The sequence below is a fragment of the Rutidosis leptorrhynchoides genome, chromosome 11 (genome assembly GCF_046630445.1).
Source record: "Rutidosis leptorrhynchoides isolate AG116_Rl617_1_P2 chromosome 11, CSIRO_AGI_Rlap_v1, whole genome shotgun sequence".
NCBI lineage: Eukaryota > Viridiplantae > Streptophyta > Magnoliopsida > Asterales > Asteraceae > Rutidosis > Rutidosis leptorrhynchoides.
In genome coordinates, this window is record NC_092343.1 from 38,066,825 (window position 1) to 38,083,768 (window position 16,944).

Genomic DNA, 16,944 nt, shown 5'->3' on the forward strand with positions numbered 1-16,944 from the left:
TTCATATTTCATCGCACTTTTATTTACTGTCATTTTATTTATCGCACTTTTAATTATCGTTCTTTTTAATTATCGCAATTTTATTTATCATCATTTTATTTATCGCACTTTAAATTATTTCACTTTTATTATCGTCATTTAATTTACGCTTTAAATTAAGTCATTTGTATGTTTAATATTTTACATTTGGTTTTAATTGCGACTTAAGACATAAAATCGACAAACCGGTCATTAAACAGTAAAAACCCCCTTTTATAATAATAATAATACTACTTATATACATACATATATATATATACACACAAATATTGTTTTAAAAATATAGCGTTAAACTTGGCTAGTTCCCTGTGGACGAACCGGACTTACTAAAAACTAAACTACTATACGATTAGGTACACCGCCTATAAGTGTTGTAGCAAGGTTTAGGTATATCCACTCTATAAATAAATAAATAACTTGTGTAAAATTGTATCGTATTTAATAGTATTTCGTAGCAAAAATATAACTATTTTGTACCCCTCTGCTTAAACATCAAACGCACAAAAGTTATCGCATACGCTTCACGACAACTAAAAATTCACGAAAGGAACTATACGACGCACGATTTGGAACTTGGAGCAGTAGTTTTTGCACTCAAAATATGGAGACACTATCTATATGGAACCAAGTGTACAGTGTACACCGACCATAAGAGTCTTCGGCATATTTTTGATCAAAAACAACTCAATATGAGAGAACGTCGCTGGGTAGAGTTATTGAACGATTACGATTGTGAAATCCGTTACCACCCCGGAAAGGCTAATGTTGTAGCCGACGCCCTAAGTCGGAAAGAGAGAGTAAAATCTCTTAGGGTCCGAGCTTTGAATATTACAATTTGTACTGATCTCACAAAGCAAATTCAAGCAGCACAGTTAGAGGCTTTAAAAGCAGAAACCGAAAAAGGCGAAATGAGCAAAGGGTTAGAAAAACAACTTGAAGTAAAAGCCGATGGAACCCTGTATTTTGCTGGTAGGATATGGGTACCAAGACATGGTAACCTAAGGCAACTAGTACTAGATGAAGCACACAAAATAAGGTACTCAATTCACCCAAGAAACGGAAAAATGTACCACGATCTTAAGAAGTTCTATTGGTGGCCTAATATGAAGACAGAAATTGCTACTTATGTAAGCAAATGTTTGACATGTGTGAAGGTCAAAGCTGAGCACCAAAAGCCGTCAGGATTACTGCAACAACCAGAAATTTCGCAGTGGAAATGGGAAATAATAACCATGGATTTCATTACGAAATTTCCAAGGACTACAAGTAGTCATGATACTATTTGGGTGATAGTTGATCGTCTAACTAAATCAGCTCACTTTCTACCAATAAAGGAGACAGACAGTATGGAGAAATTAGCACGCCTATATTTGAAGAAAGTAGTTTCCAGGCATGGTGTACCCATCTCCATCATATCTGATCGCGACACCCGATTCACATCACGTTTTTGGCAGTCATTACAAAAAACATTGGGAACTCGATTAGATATGAGCACCGCTTATCACCTACAGACAGATGGTCAAAGTGAAAGAACAATACAAACATTGGAAGACATGTTACGGGCATGCGTGATTGACTTTGGAACCAGTTGGGATCGACACTTACCGTTGACAGAATTTTCATACAATAACAGCTATCATACGAGCATCAACGCAGCGCCATTTGAAGCACTTTACGGTAGAAAGTGCAGATCTCCTATCTGTTGGAGTGAAGTAGGAGAAAAACAACTTACTGGACCAGAAATTATTCATGAAACCACCGAAAAGATCATTCAAATACAACAGCGATTGAAAACGGCCATGAGTCGCCAAAAGAGTTATGCTGATGTAAGAAGAAAGCCGCTAGAATTTCAAGTGGGCGAAAAAGTCATGTTGAAAGTGTCACCCTGGAAAGGCGTTGTACGATTCGGTAAACGAGGAAAGCTAAGTCCTAGGTACGTAGGACCCTTTGAAATCACCGAAAGAATTGGAGCAGTTGCTTATCGATTAAAGCTACCGCAAGAACTTAGTAGTGTTCAGGACACATTTCACGTGTCAAATTTGAAGAAATGTTTAGCTGAAGAGGATGTCGTAATTCCTCTTGACGAAATACGAATCAATGATAAACTCCATTTTATCGAAGAACCTGTTGAAATCATGGACCGTGAAGTCAAACAATTAAAACAAAGCAAAATACCGATAGTTAGAGTTCGTTGGAACGCTAGACGAGGACCCAAGTTTACTTGGGAATGTGAAGATCAAATGAAGCAAAAGTATCCACATTTGTTCACTGATATCGCTCATAAAACAGGTACTACTCAAAATTTCGGGACGAAATTTTCTTTAACGGGGAGGTACTGTGATGACCCAGAAAATTTCATATTAATAAATTAATTACAGGATAAATGTGTCCGACACGATAAGCGAACCTATTATGTTGAGTCTTAAAATTTTTTGAACTAGTTTACACATTCATGTACCTTTCGATTTTTTTTCGACGATTCACGAACGTCATAACCTGTGATAATTATAAAAATCACTTTGCTACAGTAAAACACTATTTGCTACAGTGAAAACGACTTGCTACAGTAAAACACTATTTGCTACAGTGAAAACGACTTTGCTACAGTAAAAACAATATTTGCTACAGTGAACCGACTTTGCTACAGTAAACACTATTTGCTACAGTACACTGTTTGCTACACTGAACACTATTTGATACAGTAAACACTATTTTGCTACAGTATTTTATGTCGATGAACTAGCAAACAAAAGCAGATCAGGCGGCCATGCGATCGCATGGGCTACATAAAATGAAAAAGTACTATAAATACGCCAGTTTGCTCGACAAACTCTTAACACTTTTATTCTTCTGTAATCTATAATTATAATTATAATTTATAATTTATAATTTAAGTTTAATAATAATAAGGTATATACGAGGATGTTTTTAATTCGAGTTTCAAACCGTTTTAAGCTAAGGAAATATTGGGTATTGTTCGGGGTATTGTTCGTGAATCCAAGACCAACCATACAGTCATCCACTATCTTTACGTCTACGTAATTTGCCTACAATATTGAACCTCAATATTGATCCGTGAGTTTATAGTCTCCCTTTTTAAATACTTTAAATATTTTTGGGCTGAGAATACATGCAATTTATTTTAAACGCAATAAGACACAAGTACATACTAAATTCTACACTGAGTTAAACCGAAAATCCCTTAGCTTTGGTAACTAGTAGCTGCCAGTACATAGGATATGGACTGGTGGGCGTGAATAATTGTATATGGATCCATAGGGCTTGACATCCCCGTCCGAGCTAGAGCGCTAGCCTTTTAACGGACGTATGTTATTTGAGTTTATGACACGTTGGTTTGCGTGTATTAAAACGAATAGGATAATTATCATTATAGCGTTAGGTTTAGTTACCAGGGTGCTCTGTTACGTAGAATCTATTGATAAACTTTTGATGAAATCTTGTGGTCTATCTTTATATACTTATGACTCGAGCAATTAAACCTATAACTCACCAAGATTCGTGTTGACCTTTTTATAATGTTTTATTCTCAGGTCCTTAGACTGCTTCCGCTGTGATGTGCTTGTTGCCTGCATGGAGTCTCTCATGCTTTGTATAAAGTTTATTGCATTCTAAATAAAACTACGTTGTGTAATAAATAATTGGATTGTGATGTCAACCTGTAAATTAAAGACTTATGTATTTTGAAGTTTTGCTTATACCTAAGCACTCGCCCACATGATTATGACTTTCTATGTTTAGAAAGTCACGTATTTTAATGAATGCAATATTTTATCAAAACGTATCATATAGAGGTCAAAACCTCACTGTGAAATCAATGATTAACGTGCCGCGTCAATAGCGATTTTGACGGGTCATTACAGATTCCTTCGGCTTAGAATGCAAGACTTATGCAAATATTACCCATGCACTACATCAGGATATTTAACATCGGTGTAACAGACTTTGGGCCTAGATGTAAGTTGACTATATTGTCCTTAGATGTTATATGTTTATATATGTTCTATTTTTAATTATGTGTTTACGGATAATTGATGGTTTATTTAGATGCGTTTTATTATTCAACTTACCTATATTAGAGGAATTGGTTTAATTAGATTTTAACGAAATTAAATGGGAGAGTTTTACTAACTAGATTTGTTATATTTAATACTCCCTCCGTCTCATTCCAATAGTCTACGGACAAAAAACACGCAGTTTTAGAAAATTCCACTAACTTCATTTCTCCACCAATGAAATATCTTCTCTCTCCAGATCCACCAATGAAATATCTTCTTTCCTTTCTATTTATGGAAGTGGACTATTAATTTGGGACAGCCCAAAATGAAATACTGAATAATTGGAATGAGACGGAGGAAGTATTATGGTACTTAAAGCATATATCTGGCGGGTTTAACTGTTTAAGATTGACATATGTTAAATACGTGTGATTTTAGAGATTACAAAGGGCATATGTGATGTTATCCTCTTTAGGGTAAATATGTAAATTTAAAAGTTAAAAATCACATATACTATAAAATCCTTTTTTTTTTTTTTAATTTTCTAATTTATCTTTTCTTATAGTCACTAATTTTTTAATTAAAGAGAATTTTTACTCACGTCTTAATAACCAAAATATAATTACAAGTATATGTGTTATAAATCATATTGTAATTATAATTACAAATTTAACCAAAAATATAATTACAAGCATGTGTTAAATCATATTGTAATTACAATTTTAACAAGTAGCTTTCTACATAAATTTGTACTTTGTTACCTAAACCACAACAAAATAGGAGGGATACACGTATTCTTTATAAATTCAAATTTCAAAATACTTATCACTTCGTAACTACTTCATCGATCAACCCTAATTTCCACGTTCCATAATTCCCTAATCTTCAAAATTATTCATCACTCTTTCATAATTATGGTGACCGGAATAACCAGAAAACTATTAGATCCTAATGATCAAGATGTTCCTGAATCATCATCATCATCTTCAAGAACTCGTCCCCGACTCGATATCCAACCATTAGGGTTTGTACCACCAATTAACAACACAGATCATCAAGATTTGCAAACCGAACTCACTATGTATTTCTATGTCCAACAACCTCAAAAACCACCCCCACCACCACCACCTGCATTAAACATTAATCAAGATTCGAATCGTGAAACCGAACTTACAATGTACTTTTACGTACAAGAACCAGAACAACCACAACATCAACAACAACAGCAACAACAACAACAGATCGTAACACAACCAATCAATAATCCTAACCCTTTCCCACAAAAACAAAGACATCCATTAGTTGTCCCGACAGGACAACGTCGTGCTCGTAAAAAACCTACAAATGCACCAAAAGAAGGTAAACCATCAACTATCGAACCACCGTTTGCATGGGCGACTAATCGACGTGCGCATGTATATAGCTTAAGGTATTTAACAGAAAAAGGGATAAATAAGATTTCGGGCGATATGGAATGCAAAAGATGCCAGAAAAAGTACCAAATCGAATATAATCTTGGAACAAAGTTTAAGGAAGTGTTCGAGTATGTGGAGAAAAACAAGGTGGGGTTTTTTGATCGAGCTCCAAATGTTTGGATGCAACCAATATTGCCTACGTGTAATTTTTGTCATCATGAGAATAGTATGAAGCCGGTTATAAACAAGAAAAAATCGATTAATTGGTTGTTTTTGCTATTAGGGCAAATGGTTGGATGTTGTACGTTGGAGCAGTTGAAGTATTTTTGTAAACATACGGGTAACCATCGAACCGGGGCCAAAGATCGTGTTTTGTTCTTGACGTACATAGAGTTGTGTAAGCAAGTTAATCAGAGTTGACTTGTTTGATCATTCTAAGTTTGAACGTGAACAAATTAAGTATGTTTTTTATTATATGAACTGAAGATGTTGTTAATTCAGTTCATTATTTATGCCAGTTATTTGAATGAAAGCCCTTTTGGTTAATTGTAATTAATTGTTCTGTTTGTGACTTGTTATTTTCACAATTTCCTTTAACATGCATCTTAAATTAAATCTTAGATAATGTAATTGATTGTTCTGTTAATGAATATGACCAAATTTAATAATCACTTACATATTATTTTTTGGATTAATAAATTTGGTTTTATTAATTTCTGTATCTTAATTGTTTATATTATTTCTTGTGACAAGTTTTCGTGAAAAACTTTCCCACAAATTTTCATAGTTGATGACGGATAAGAATTAAAATAGTTTTTTCACATTTTATTTTTAATACAAAATTTCAAACTTATTAGATGGATAATTATATTCTTATCATCGTAACTAACTTTCCCAATATAATCTGAAAATCCTTCAATACCTCCTTCAATTACTATTGGGCTTTTTGATAAACATGTTTTGGGCTAGTTTCAATTACTATTTGGGCTGCTTGATCAAACAAAAAATGCTTGGCTTATTTTCAATAGTTAGCCTAATCCAAATCAGAAACCTGTCTAAGCTTATACGGAGTAACATTTATTGCACATGCATACATTTGTAAACTTTTGTAGTCACACACCACTCTTATATTACTAAGACCCATAAAGGAGTTTGTACACATGCTAATGATTTTACATAGATTCTACCATGAAACATGATCCATCCAAGAAGCTATTGCTTTTGAGACGATTTCTAAATGCGATAACTTCACTTTATCTTCTTCATTGAAGCATACTAGATGATTAAAAGGCTTTGCATTGTCCTTGTGTGCGATTATGGGGTCGGTCAAACCATGGCAAGCCTGGGGCACATTTGACCCTTTATATGCTTTACAAATGAAACTCATGAAATCTTCATACTCCTACAAGTGATTAAACTATATGTCAGTTTCTTTTTCAAGTTAGTCTTTGTAGCAGAAACGGTTAGAGTTAGAATCCAAAATACTTACTTCGTAAAGTGGTTGACCATCAACGACGACCCATGGCACATACATATGAGGAGGCTCAAGAGCCTTTATTTCATCAGCGTATTGTAGCTCGAGCTGCATAATACATGTACGCATAATCAGCGGATCCAGGAATTTCATTGGACGGGTGCAACATGTTGAAAATTTGGAAAAAATAAAAAAAGGGGCAAAACGTCGACTTTTAACATATAAATACACTAAATGTCAAACTCTAACGTATAAATACACTACAGAAAAGTTAGGTCGTCAGGGGCGGCCGACCGCGGTTGCAGAAGGTCCGCCCCTGCAAATAATGCTCAAAATTAAAAACATGGGCATATTTACTATGTAATCACTGGCAGCACGGACCACCAGTGAAATACGCGATCAAGTGGAATTGTTTTTGAGTTTTTAATTAATGATACCAGTGGATTGTGTAAAAAAAATTTTAGTGATACCACTGAAATAAGGCATCTAGTAGAATTATTTTTGATTTTTTAACCAGTGACATCAATTACTATCATTCTTAGATCCGGCACTGGTTTAGAAGATAACGTTTATCATCAAATATGGACGGTTACATAATATGGAGGTAGGGGCCTGCCCGCTCTGTTGGAAAATTACGGTCTCACTAATTCCCACCACCCAGCCCAACAATAACAGTAAAGAAATAAGAACAATACACAACACAAGATTTAACGTGGAAACTCCAAAACAGGAGAAAAACCACCGGTCCCCAAAGAGAGAAATACACTATATCAAAAATTGTTACAATGATATAGACGACTCTCTTAAGCCAACTACATTCTCCAAAATATTTAACTAATACAACTCTCAAACAAGGGTAAGAAAGAAAGAAATAATCAAATACTTAAAGTGTATTGATTGGTGCAAATTGGAATGAAGACTTAGCCCTCCTTTTATAACCAAGTCACATACCTCCAACTTTCTCCTCCCACCTATGTGGGATAACATCATTCACAAAGTAACCATATCAATTTTTCTATCAAAAAATAAAATCAACAAATCTCCACCTTTTTGATAGAAAAATATAACCATACTTTAACATTATAAGGATAACCAATATAGATGCTTCCTCGACGACAACTTCAAGATCCTCATCTTCATGCCGATGACATTATCTCCCAAGAGACAAAACTTGCATCTTTACCGAACATTGTCTAAACCGACAATCATTGTCATCATAGACAATCATAACTCTTAACAAGAATTATCATACTCCATCATTAAGAGTATAGCACTTAGAATATCACATTCCAAGCATTTCACCTCGGCACATGTTGTTGAACAACCAGCTGAAAATTTATGGTGCAACTTCCCTGTTTGGCTTTCCCTGAAAGTTTCATCAGCTACAACATCAGTTTCTACCACACAACCTGCATCAACGCCAAACCAATGCCCATGTGTAATTGTGGAACCGCTAACGAACATCCCTTTCCACAGTGGCGCAGACACACCATGAGGATGGTGTGACTTCAGAGGAATTCGTCACTCTCCGTAATAACAGAGACAATGTTAGCGTCTTTGGAGCCATTTGCCGGATTAGCTCCACCTGGAAAATTAACCCTTACATGCCCAGTCTTTCCGCACCTCCAGCATACCAGATTCTTCCCAGAGTTTCTCTTTCGCCTATCCGAACACAACACTATCGTATCACCTGATGACGAGACCCCGTTACCTTCCAGTCTTTTCTCCTCGGATAGGAGCGTGCTAGTAACGTCTTCAAACTTCAGAGTTTTCTTCCCATACATCAAAATAGATTTCATGTGTTCATAAGACGATGATAAAGATAATATCAACCTCAAAGCTTTATCTTCATCATCCGTTTTAACTCCAATAGCCTCCAGTTCTGAAACAATACCGTTAAGAATACTTAGATGATCTGAAATCTTTGAACCCCCATCCATACGCAGAGTATGAAATTGTTCTTTAAGACACAACCGATTTGAGATGCCCTTGCCCTGGTACAACTGCTCTAGTTTAACCCAAAGCTCCTTTGCCGTTGATAACCCGTGCACATTTGCAAGCATGTTCTTTGCAAGACACAAACGAATCGCACTTGCTGCCCTCAAATCCATATCATCCCATTCTTCTTCATCGAACTTACTGCTAGAATCACTGCCGGAAACAAAGGTGGGTTTACCTTTCAATGCTTTGTGTAACCCGGACTGAATCAACACATCCTTGACTTGAACCTGCCATAAGCCAAAATTGATCCTCCCATCAAATTTCTCTACATCAAACCTCATTGGACTGAACTTCGACATCGTATCCGTATCCTATAAACAACACTTTCTCTGATTTTGCTCACGTTTCGAATAGCCAAAAGATGTAGCAGATAGCCAGGACCCTTTAAATCGGAAATCCACAACTCGCCACTAACAAATTCAACTATTACTACGAATCAGAAAAAATATTGTCTAACCAGATACCCTATACGATCAATAGAACTCGTTTCTGATGTGGACGATCCACTCCCGTGGCAACCACAGAGCATACTCCGACTCCTATAACCAAGACCCCCGTCAAACCTGACGCTCTGATACCAGTTGTTAGGAAATTATGGTCTCACTAATTCCCACCACCCAGCCCAACAATAACAGTAAAGAAATAAGAACAATACACAACACAAGATTTAACGTGAAAACTCCAAAACAGGAGAAAAACCACCGGCCACCAAAGAGAGAAATACTCTATATCACAAATTGTTACAATGATATAGACGACTCTCTTAAGCCAACTACACTCTCCAAAATATTTAACTAATACAACTCTCAAACAAGGGTAAGAAAGAAAGAAATAATCAAATACTTAAAGTGTATTGATTGGTGCAAATTGGAATGAAGACTTAGCCCTCATTTTATAACCAAGTCACCTACCTCCAACTTTCTCCTCCCACCTATGTGGAATAACATCCTTCACAAAGTAACCATATCAATTTTTCTATCAAAAAATAAAACCAACACCCTCAACCCGAATTATCCTAACTGCGCCCCTGTTTTTGAGCCAAAAAAGCATTATGCTGGCGCGCAATGCAGTTAGTCAAGTCAACTAACCTTATGTCCAATACCACTAGTGTAACAATCAGTAACAGGTTTCGGATCCAAATTTAACTTCTTAAAACAAGTTTCCCATTCAGTGTACTTGTCTTCAAAGTTTAAACTTTCCACACAGTGAATAAATGGAAAATGGTCACTCTGCAGCAAAAATTCATGTTAAAATGACGAAGTATTAAAAAATTCAAGTTAAAATGACATATGGTGTCTAAATCATGTAGTATCTTACCACAGTAGGCCAGGCATAAATTGCACAAGCTTCAACAGTATTAAGCTTACATTCCCATTCACCATGCTGCAACATAAACAAAATTGTGTAATTGCATGCGAAAAACATTTACACCGTGATTAGTACGGAGAAATAGATAACCAAAGCTTCTCAAGATAACATATCTTGCAAGTCGATATACGTTTTTCCTACCAAAGAGAGAAACAGCCTAACACTCTGATTATAACTAAGGCCTAAAGTCATACAATAGCAAATAATACTCATTTCAACATTGAATATATATTTGTAGTTTTTCTAATGGCAGCTTTAAGGTTACCGTTAACCTACATATAAATTTTGTACATTTTAATAACCACGGCTTTAAAGTGTATATATAACTGATCGGTACGTACAATACTTTATACACGTTATCAACAACCATAAATTTTGTCATGAAAAAAAACCTATCTATCTATAGTTTCTATTATATTGCTAAAATGATGATTTCATTATTAAGTTAATTCCTTTGTTAAGAAAAAGAAAAAAATCTAAGCATGGTGGATGATGTCATTAATCTAAATAATTTTGAATTAAAATTAAAACTTATTAATTAATTATTACTATTAAATCTTATTAATATTTATTTTAATTATTAAAATTAAATAGTTTTAAATTATTGTAATTAACTATTTTGAATTTAGTACGAGAAGGTATAAAAGTTAAGCAGAAGGAAACCAATTTTATATTTATATTTTTAATATACACTTTTAAAATAAAATGACAACTAATATTATCTCTTATGATTGGATGATGATTGTTTAATATGCATTTTAGGTGTTTGATGAAATGTTAAGCTGACGAGTTTCTTAGTCGGACTATGTGGTTCCACGGGTCATTAAACTAAATAACTTTAGCATTTACGTTCACTTAATACCTAAAACATATCATTAAACTTTTTCGTTTAAACAAACCCGTGGTTCCACGAGTCATTTCACTAGTTTAATTGTATTTATTTAATAATAATAATAATAATAATAATAATAATAATAATAATAATAATAATAATAATAATAATAATAATAATAATAATAATAATAATAATAATAATAATAATAATAATTCATTAATTTCTAATAAAAATACTCCGTGACTTTTATCTTAGTAAGATCAGTTCTTTATTAACTAAATACTCCGTAATAGCTACCGTAGTAATGATAAGCGAGGTGTGTAAGTTTGCTTTCTGTTTCTTATTTATTTGTTAAATTATTATTAATATATTAATAATGTATTATTTTTATTGTTATTTTAAATTTACAAACCTAACTGAATTATTACATACTCCGTATTAAATAATACGAGTAGGTTTATTGTAAACATATTAATATTAATATTATAAAAAAATAAAAAAAAATACGGCATCTATCTTATATGATGTTAAAATTTTGTAACATTAACGAGAGTAAACAAACCTGACAAATGATGGTGCCATTGGGACCGATATTAGCATTCCCATAGGGACTTAGTTTGAGATCAACAATCGAAATCAAACCGTTTTCAAATATCTTGTACATATCATTAACAACGAAATCTTCACAACCAGGACACAACGCTTCATAGTATAACGTCAACCGCACTTTTTCTTCGTTCAAAGACAATAACGATCCTGAAAACGATAACGAAAATTTTGAACCTAAGAAAACGATCAAAAGAAGTACTAAAACATATGATCGGAAAATGTTGCAATGGTGAGACTCCATACTAATTACAGTAAACAAAAAATAAGTATTTGACGCAACATATACTTGTTCATTGATTAAATTACCCTTATGATTACGTTTATTTACATTGTTATTTTTAGTTGTATGTGTGGATAGATCATAGTTTACGTGTGTGATATATGCCATAGGGGTGAAAAAGTCAATTTGTTTACTTTGTTTAAGTTGGGTGTGCGTTGATTTTAATGGACTAAAGTACATAAAATGAGTTATGATAAGGTATATATAGCCAATTGCTATTTACCGAGAATGGTCGGTGTATGTGACGTGTGTTCATTTCGTGAATGTGATGATAATGAAAAGTATGATTTCAACGAGAATATGATTTTCAAGAAAGAAAAAAAAAAAACAAATAAGGTTTATTCCGTTCAAACTAAGGACACGAGTATTTGAGTAAAATGATAAGCGAATGATGAAGTTTTTGAAGAAGAATTTGTTTATTCAGAGTCATATATTTCCTTGTTTGTTTGTTTGGGTGGCGGTGTCTTAGTATAGTCGCTATGGACTGTTTTCCCCCTATGATTACCGAGTTTTTACGTTATTGGTGAGGTCGTAGTGTAGGTAGTATTTTTGGTTACAGCCCGTTTTCGAATTTCATTGTATCAGTTATACTTGTTGATTTTTAGAATCCGTTAATAATATTACTGTTTTCTAAAAGAAATACTAGTGATAAAGGAGTTTTTTCGGAAAGCAAATTCATATACCTATACATATCTTTTAACGAATACATACATATTCACCCTTAGACTTGAATCGACAACTTCTTAATTGAAGGGTACCGCCAGCCTAATAGTGATATCTGAATATCGGTGCGTGAACCACTAAGCCATTATGTGATGGTAAGCTACAAGTTTGATATACTTATTGTTTTTTGTTTCTAAAGATATACATTACCTAAAAATATAGGCACAATAAAAATAGACAGAAGACATCTATCAGTTATCACAGTTCACAACCATTACAACATTTTGAAATATTAAATTGTTAAAATGAAATACTCTTCCACATGACCAAGACCAAGTTAGACAAAATTGTTCACACTAAAATGCTTTATATTATGCAGTTAACAACCAAAAACACAAACCACATCCATAACAAGCTTATACGTAACATTTTATCCTACATACGTTGATTACGTGCGTATATCAGTATCATAACCATATTAATCACTTCAATCCTCAAACCTAAAACCAAAGAGTTACTTCAAAAGAGTGAAAATATCATATTAATCTTACATAAATTCAGCAATTCTAAAAAGGCAACCAAGAAGCTGATGTTGCTGAGATGATTTTTGAAAGTGTCCGTTTTGACTTCTTCTTATGGTCTTCTTTGTAGCAAACATGATTCAAAGATTTTGAATCATACTTTGACGTGACAATCGGGTGAGACACACCAATGCAAGCATCGGGCACATCAGTGCCTTTATAAGCTTTGCAAACAAAGCTTACGAAATCCGTGTAATCCTGCACGTAACAATATAAAAGCTAATTTAGCGACACCAAACTTGTCTAATACCAATATTTAAAAAGTGATCTGCTTAATAACTAGGTTCAAAAAGCCCGGATTTAGATATGAGAAAGATGTAGGCATAAGCTTCATACTTTATCATCTATCATTACATGAACTAATGCTTAAGAAATATTGAAGATGCATAAATTTAATAACAATTATATGCTGCAAATTCAGTCGGTGGTGGTTAATTTTCTTTCAAGTTTACAACTTTTTACATACAAACAACACTTTAAGATTAGCAGAATGAATTCATGTATGCTTACCATGCTTACTAATTTGATCCAATATGTTAATAAATCTTTTACAGAGTATCTTATTTGTTTATTTTTCAATTGATTGGGCACTAAATTACTTAATTTGCAGCAGATAAGTATGAATGTTTGAAAAAGTTACAATCTTAAAGAGAATTCAAAATACTCACATCATAAATTGGTTGTCCATCCACAACGACCCATGGCACATAAGTGTGAGGGGGTTCAAGAACCTTTATTTCATCTGCATATTGAAGATTAAGCTGCATAATGCATGTTAAAAACATTGTACCATTGTGACAAAATGACTAAAAAAGCACAAAACAACATAACACAATAACAAGATAACTGACCTCATGTCCAAAACCACTATTGTAACAATCGGTGACAGGCTTTGGGTCCAAACTTAACTTCTGAAAACAAGTTTCCCACTCGGCATATTTTCCTTCATTAGTCAACTTTTCAACGCAATACACAAAGGGGAAGTGGTCATTCTGCATCGTACAATGAGTTAAATCAACAATAGCACAAAGGAATAAAACCAATATGTCTTAACTCTGTTTAGTTCTAATAGTCATACACTTTGTTCACAAAGTATGCCTAGGTAAACGTCTCGACAATATACATTGCTTGTATATAGAGTCTGAATCTTACCACGTCGGGCCAGGCATGAATTGCACAAGCCTCTACAGTATTAAGTATACATTCCCATTCACCATGCTGCAATGTAAAGAACATGAAATTAATGTTAGGCACTCTTGAAGACATTTATAAAATAACAAAACTTAATCAATAATAGCTAAATGTGTGCTGATAAAGATAGATAAACTCTTTAAATATACATATCTATAACTCAATGATACTATCTTCTACCAAAGTTACGAGCCCTAAACACAAGGTTATAAAAGACGCGAGACGGGGTCGAGACAGTAGGGACCTTAAAACGTCGCAACGGAAAAAACGGGGTCGAGACGGACGTTGACCAACGTTGACTTTTTAAATATATTTCAAAAATAAATAATTCAAAGTAAACATAGATATTTGCCTTTAATTTGAAATATTTGTGTTTAAAATGTATATTTTTGAAATTTTTTTAAAAAGTCAACGTTAGTCAACATCCGTCTCGGCCGTTGTTGGCCGTCTTTTTAGCGTTGTTGACCTTTTTTAAGCGTTGACCGTTTTTTAACCGTTTCTAGGTCCGTTGCAAATGGTAAAACCGTAGGGACGCCTGTTGCGACTCCCGTCTCGGCCGTCTTTTACAAAACATATCTCTAGTCAATCTATAATTCCAGAGACTGAAGACTGAAATTGCACAAGTATTATTCTTTCATACTCGAACAGAACCCTTAGGCGAAATTGTTATATCTGAAACTTTTTATGCTATAATTTTTTTTAAGCAGAAAGTTTTTATGCAAATTGGTCCAATATAACCTTGATGTATGCGAAATTCTTTTTATTACCAAAACAATTTTTTATCAGAGGTGTATAAAATTGTAAAATCCTGATGATAAAGATGTTACTGAAGCAACTTTTTCATTAACTAAATACAAATTAAACTTAAAAACTTACTACTTAGTTAATATCAACTCATAAGTTATAGCTACTAATGTGATTACAAATTTACAACTATATCTATATCTAAACAAATAACTTCAAAACTAAAATATTCAAAAGATAACTGACATCAAACAAACATAACTAACTTGCCTAAAGCACATATTAAATCAACATCAACAATTAACTTCAATTAAAATCATATATCATGTACACAAATAACAAAAGGTCAAATACTAATATACTAATTTTAAGAAATTAAACAAACCTGACAAACGATAGTGCCATTAGAATCAATTTTAGCATTTCCGTACGGACTAAGCTTGAGATCAACGATTGAAATCAATCCGTTATCAAATATTTTATATAAATAATTAAGTATAAAATTCTCACAGTACGGACACAAAGCTTCGTAGTATAGTGACAACTCTACTTTTTCTCCGGCAGCGACGGCGAGTGGCGACTCGACCGGTGACGAATCTGACGACGGTAAGAGATCGCCGGCAACGGCGACGGCCACGATTAATAATAGTAGAATATTTGATTGGCGATAAGACTTCATTTTTGGTACCTACTCACTGTGAGTCTAAAACGTGTTTGTTTATATTTGATTTTGTAATATCATTTACTCTTTAAAAGATATTTATTTACGGTTATGCCATTATTATTTATGTCGTGTTTGGGCATTTTAGGTTGATATATTGCACCTACCGATAGGGGTAAATTTGTTCAACTGTGTTACTTTTCTGGGTAGGTGCCTTTTGGCGTTTTTAATGTTAACTAAATTTGACGTAAACTGATATTCAATTCAATATATTAATTAATACTCCAATAATTAATTACTACTGTATTTAGTTGTATATTGCTCGGTATTATTTATAGAAATAGAAACGGGGTTATTCATTATTATTTTTTTGAAAAAGCAATATTATTACCACACAAAAATTTACAGAACATACAAATGCAACTGCCCAGCCAACATGGGACTCGAAGCAGAGCATACAATTCGCAATATAGAATTTCGCAAAACTGCTAACTAACAAGGTGTAAGCTAACAATTAACAGAAAAATATTGAGGATTATGTAATCAATTGTGCCAATCAATACTCTTCGACTTGCACCTCTTCGTGATCCACTTGAACGTCTTCACTTGAATTTTACATAATGCAACGGGCGTAGTCCAACACTTGTTTCTCTAACGACCCGTCCTAATCCATCTGGACAAAGTCCATATCGATTACAAACGATTCACAATAATTGATTTCATCGTGAGTTACTTGACCTCTATATGATACATTTTACAAACATTGCATTTATTTTGAAAAGACAAACTTTCTTTACATCGAAAGTTGATGGCATGCATACCATTTCATAATATATCCCACTATAATTGACCTAATAATAATCTTGATGAACTCATCGACTCGAATGCAACGTCTTTTGAAATATGTCATGAATGACTCCAAGTAATATCTCTAAAATGAGCAAATGCACAGCGGAAGATTTCTTTCATACCTGAGAATAAACATGCTTTCAAGTGTCAACCAAAAGGTTGGTGAGTTCATTAGTTTAACATAAATAATCATTTCCATCAATTTAATAGACCACAAG

The 16,944-nt window shown here is 33.7% G+C and overlaps 2 protein-coding genes across 2 annotated transcripts; both read right to left on the reverse strand.

The window, feature by feature from the left end:
* Positions 1–6,653: 6,653 nt before the first annotated feature.
* On the reverse strand, positions 6,654–11,998 carry LOC139874465 (gamma-interferon-responsive lysosomal thiol protein-like). Its single transcript, XM_071861895.1, has 5 exons — positions 11,711–11,998; positions 10,263–10,328; positions 10,034–10,174; positions 6,960–7,052; positions 6,654–6,872 (listed from the first exon to the last, which is right to left on the reverse strand). The coding sequence occupies exons 1-5, from the start codon at positions 11,996–11,998 to the stop codon at positions 6,654–6,656; spliced, it is 807 nt and encodes a 268-aa protein (XP_071717996.1).
* Positions 11,999–13,091: 1,093 nt separating this feature from the next.
* Positions 13,092–15,927, reverse strand: LOC139877127 (gamma-interferon-responsive lysosomal thiol protein-like). The gene is made up of 5 exons (XM_071864548.1): positions 15,602–15,927; positions 14,434–14,499; positions 14,133–14,273; positions 13,950–14,042; positions 13,092–13,479 (listed from the first exon to the last, which is right to left on the reverse strand). The coding sequence occupies exons 1-5, from the start codon at positions 15,893–15,895 to the stop codon at positions 13,267–13,269; spliced, it is 807 nt and encodes a 268-aa protein (XP_071720649.1). The 5' UTR covers positions 15,896–15,927; the 3' UTR covers positions 13,092–13,266.
* Between the last annotated feature and the right edge of the window lie 1,017 nt (positions 15,928–16,944).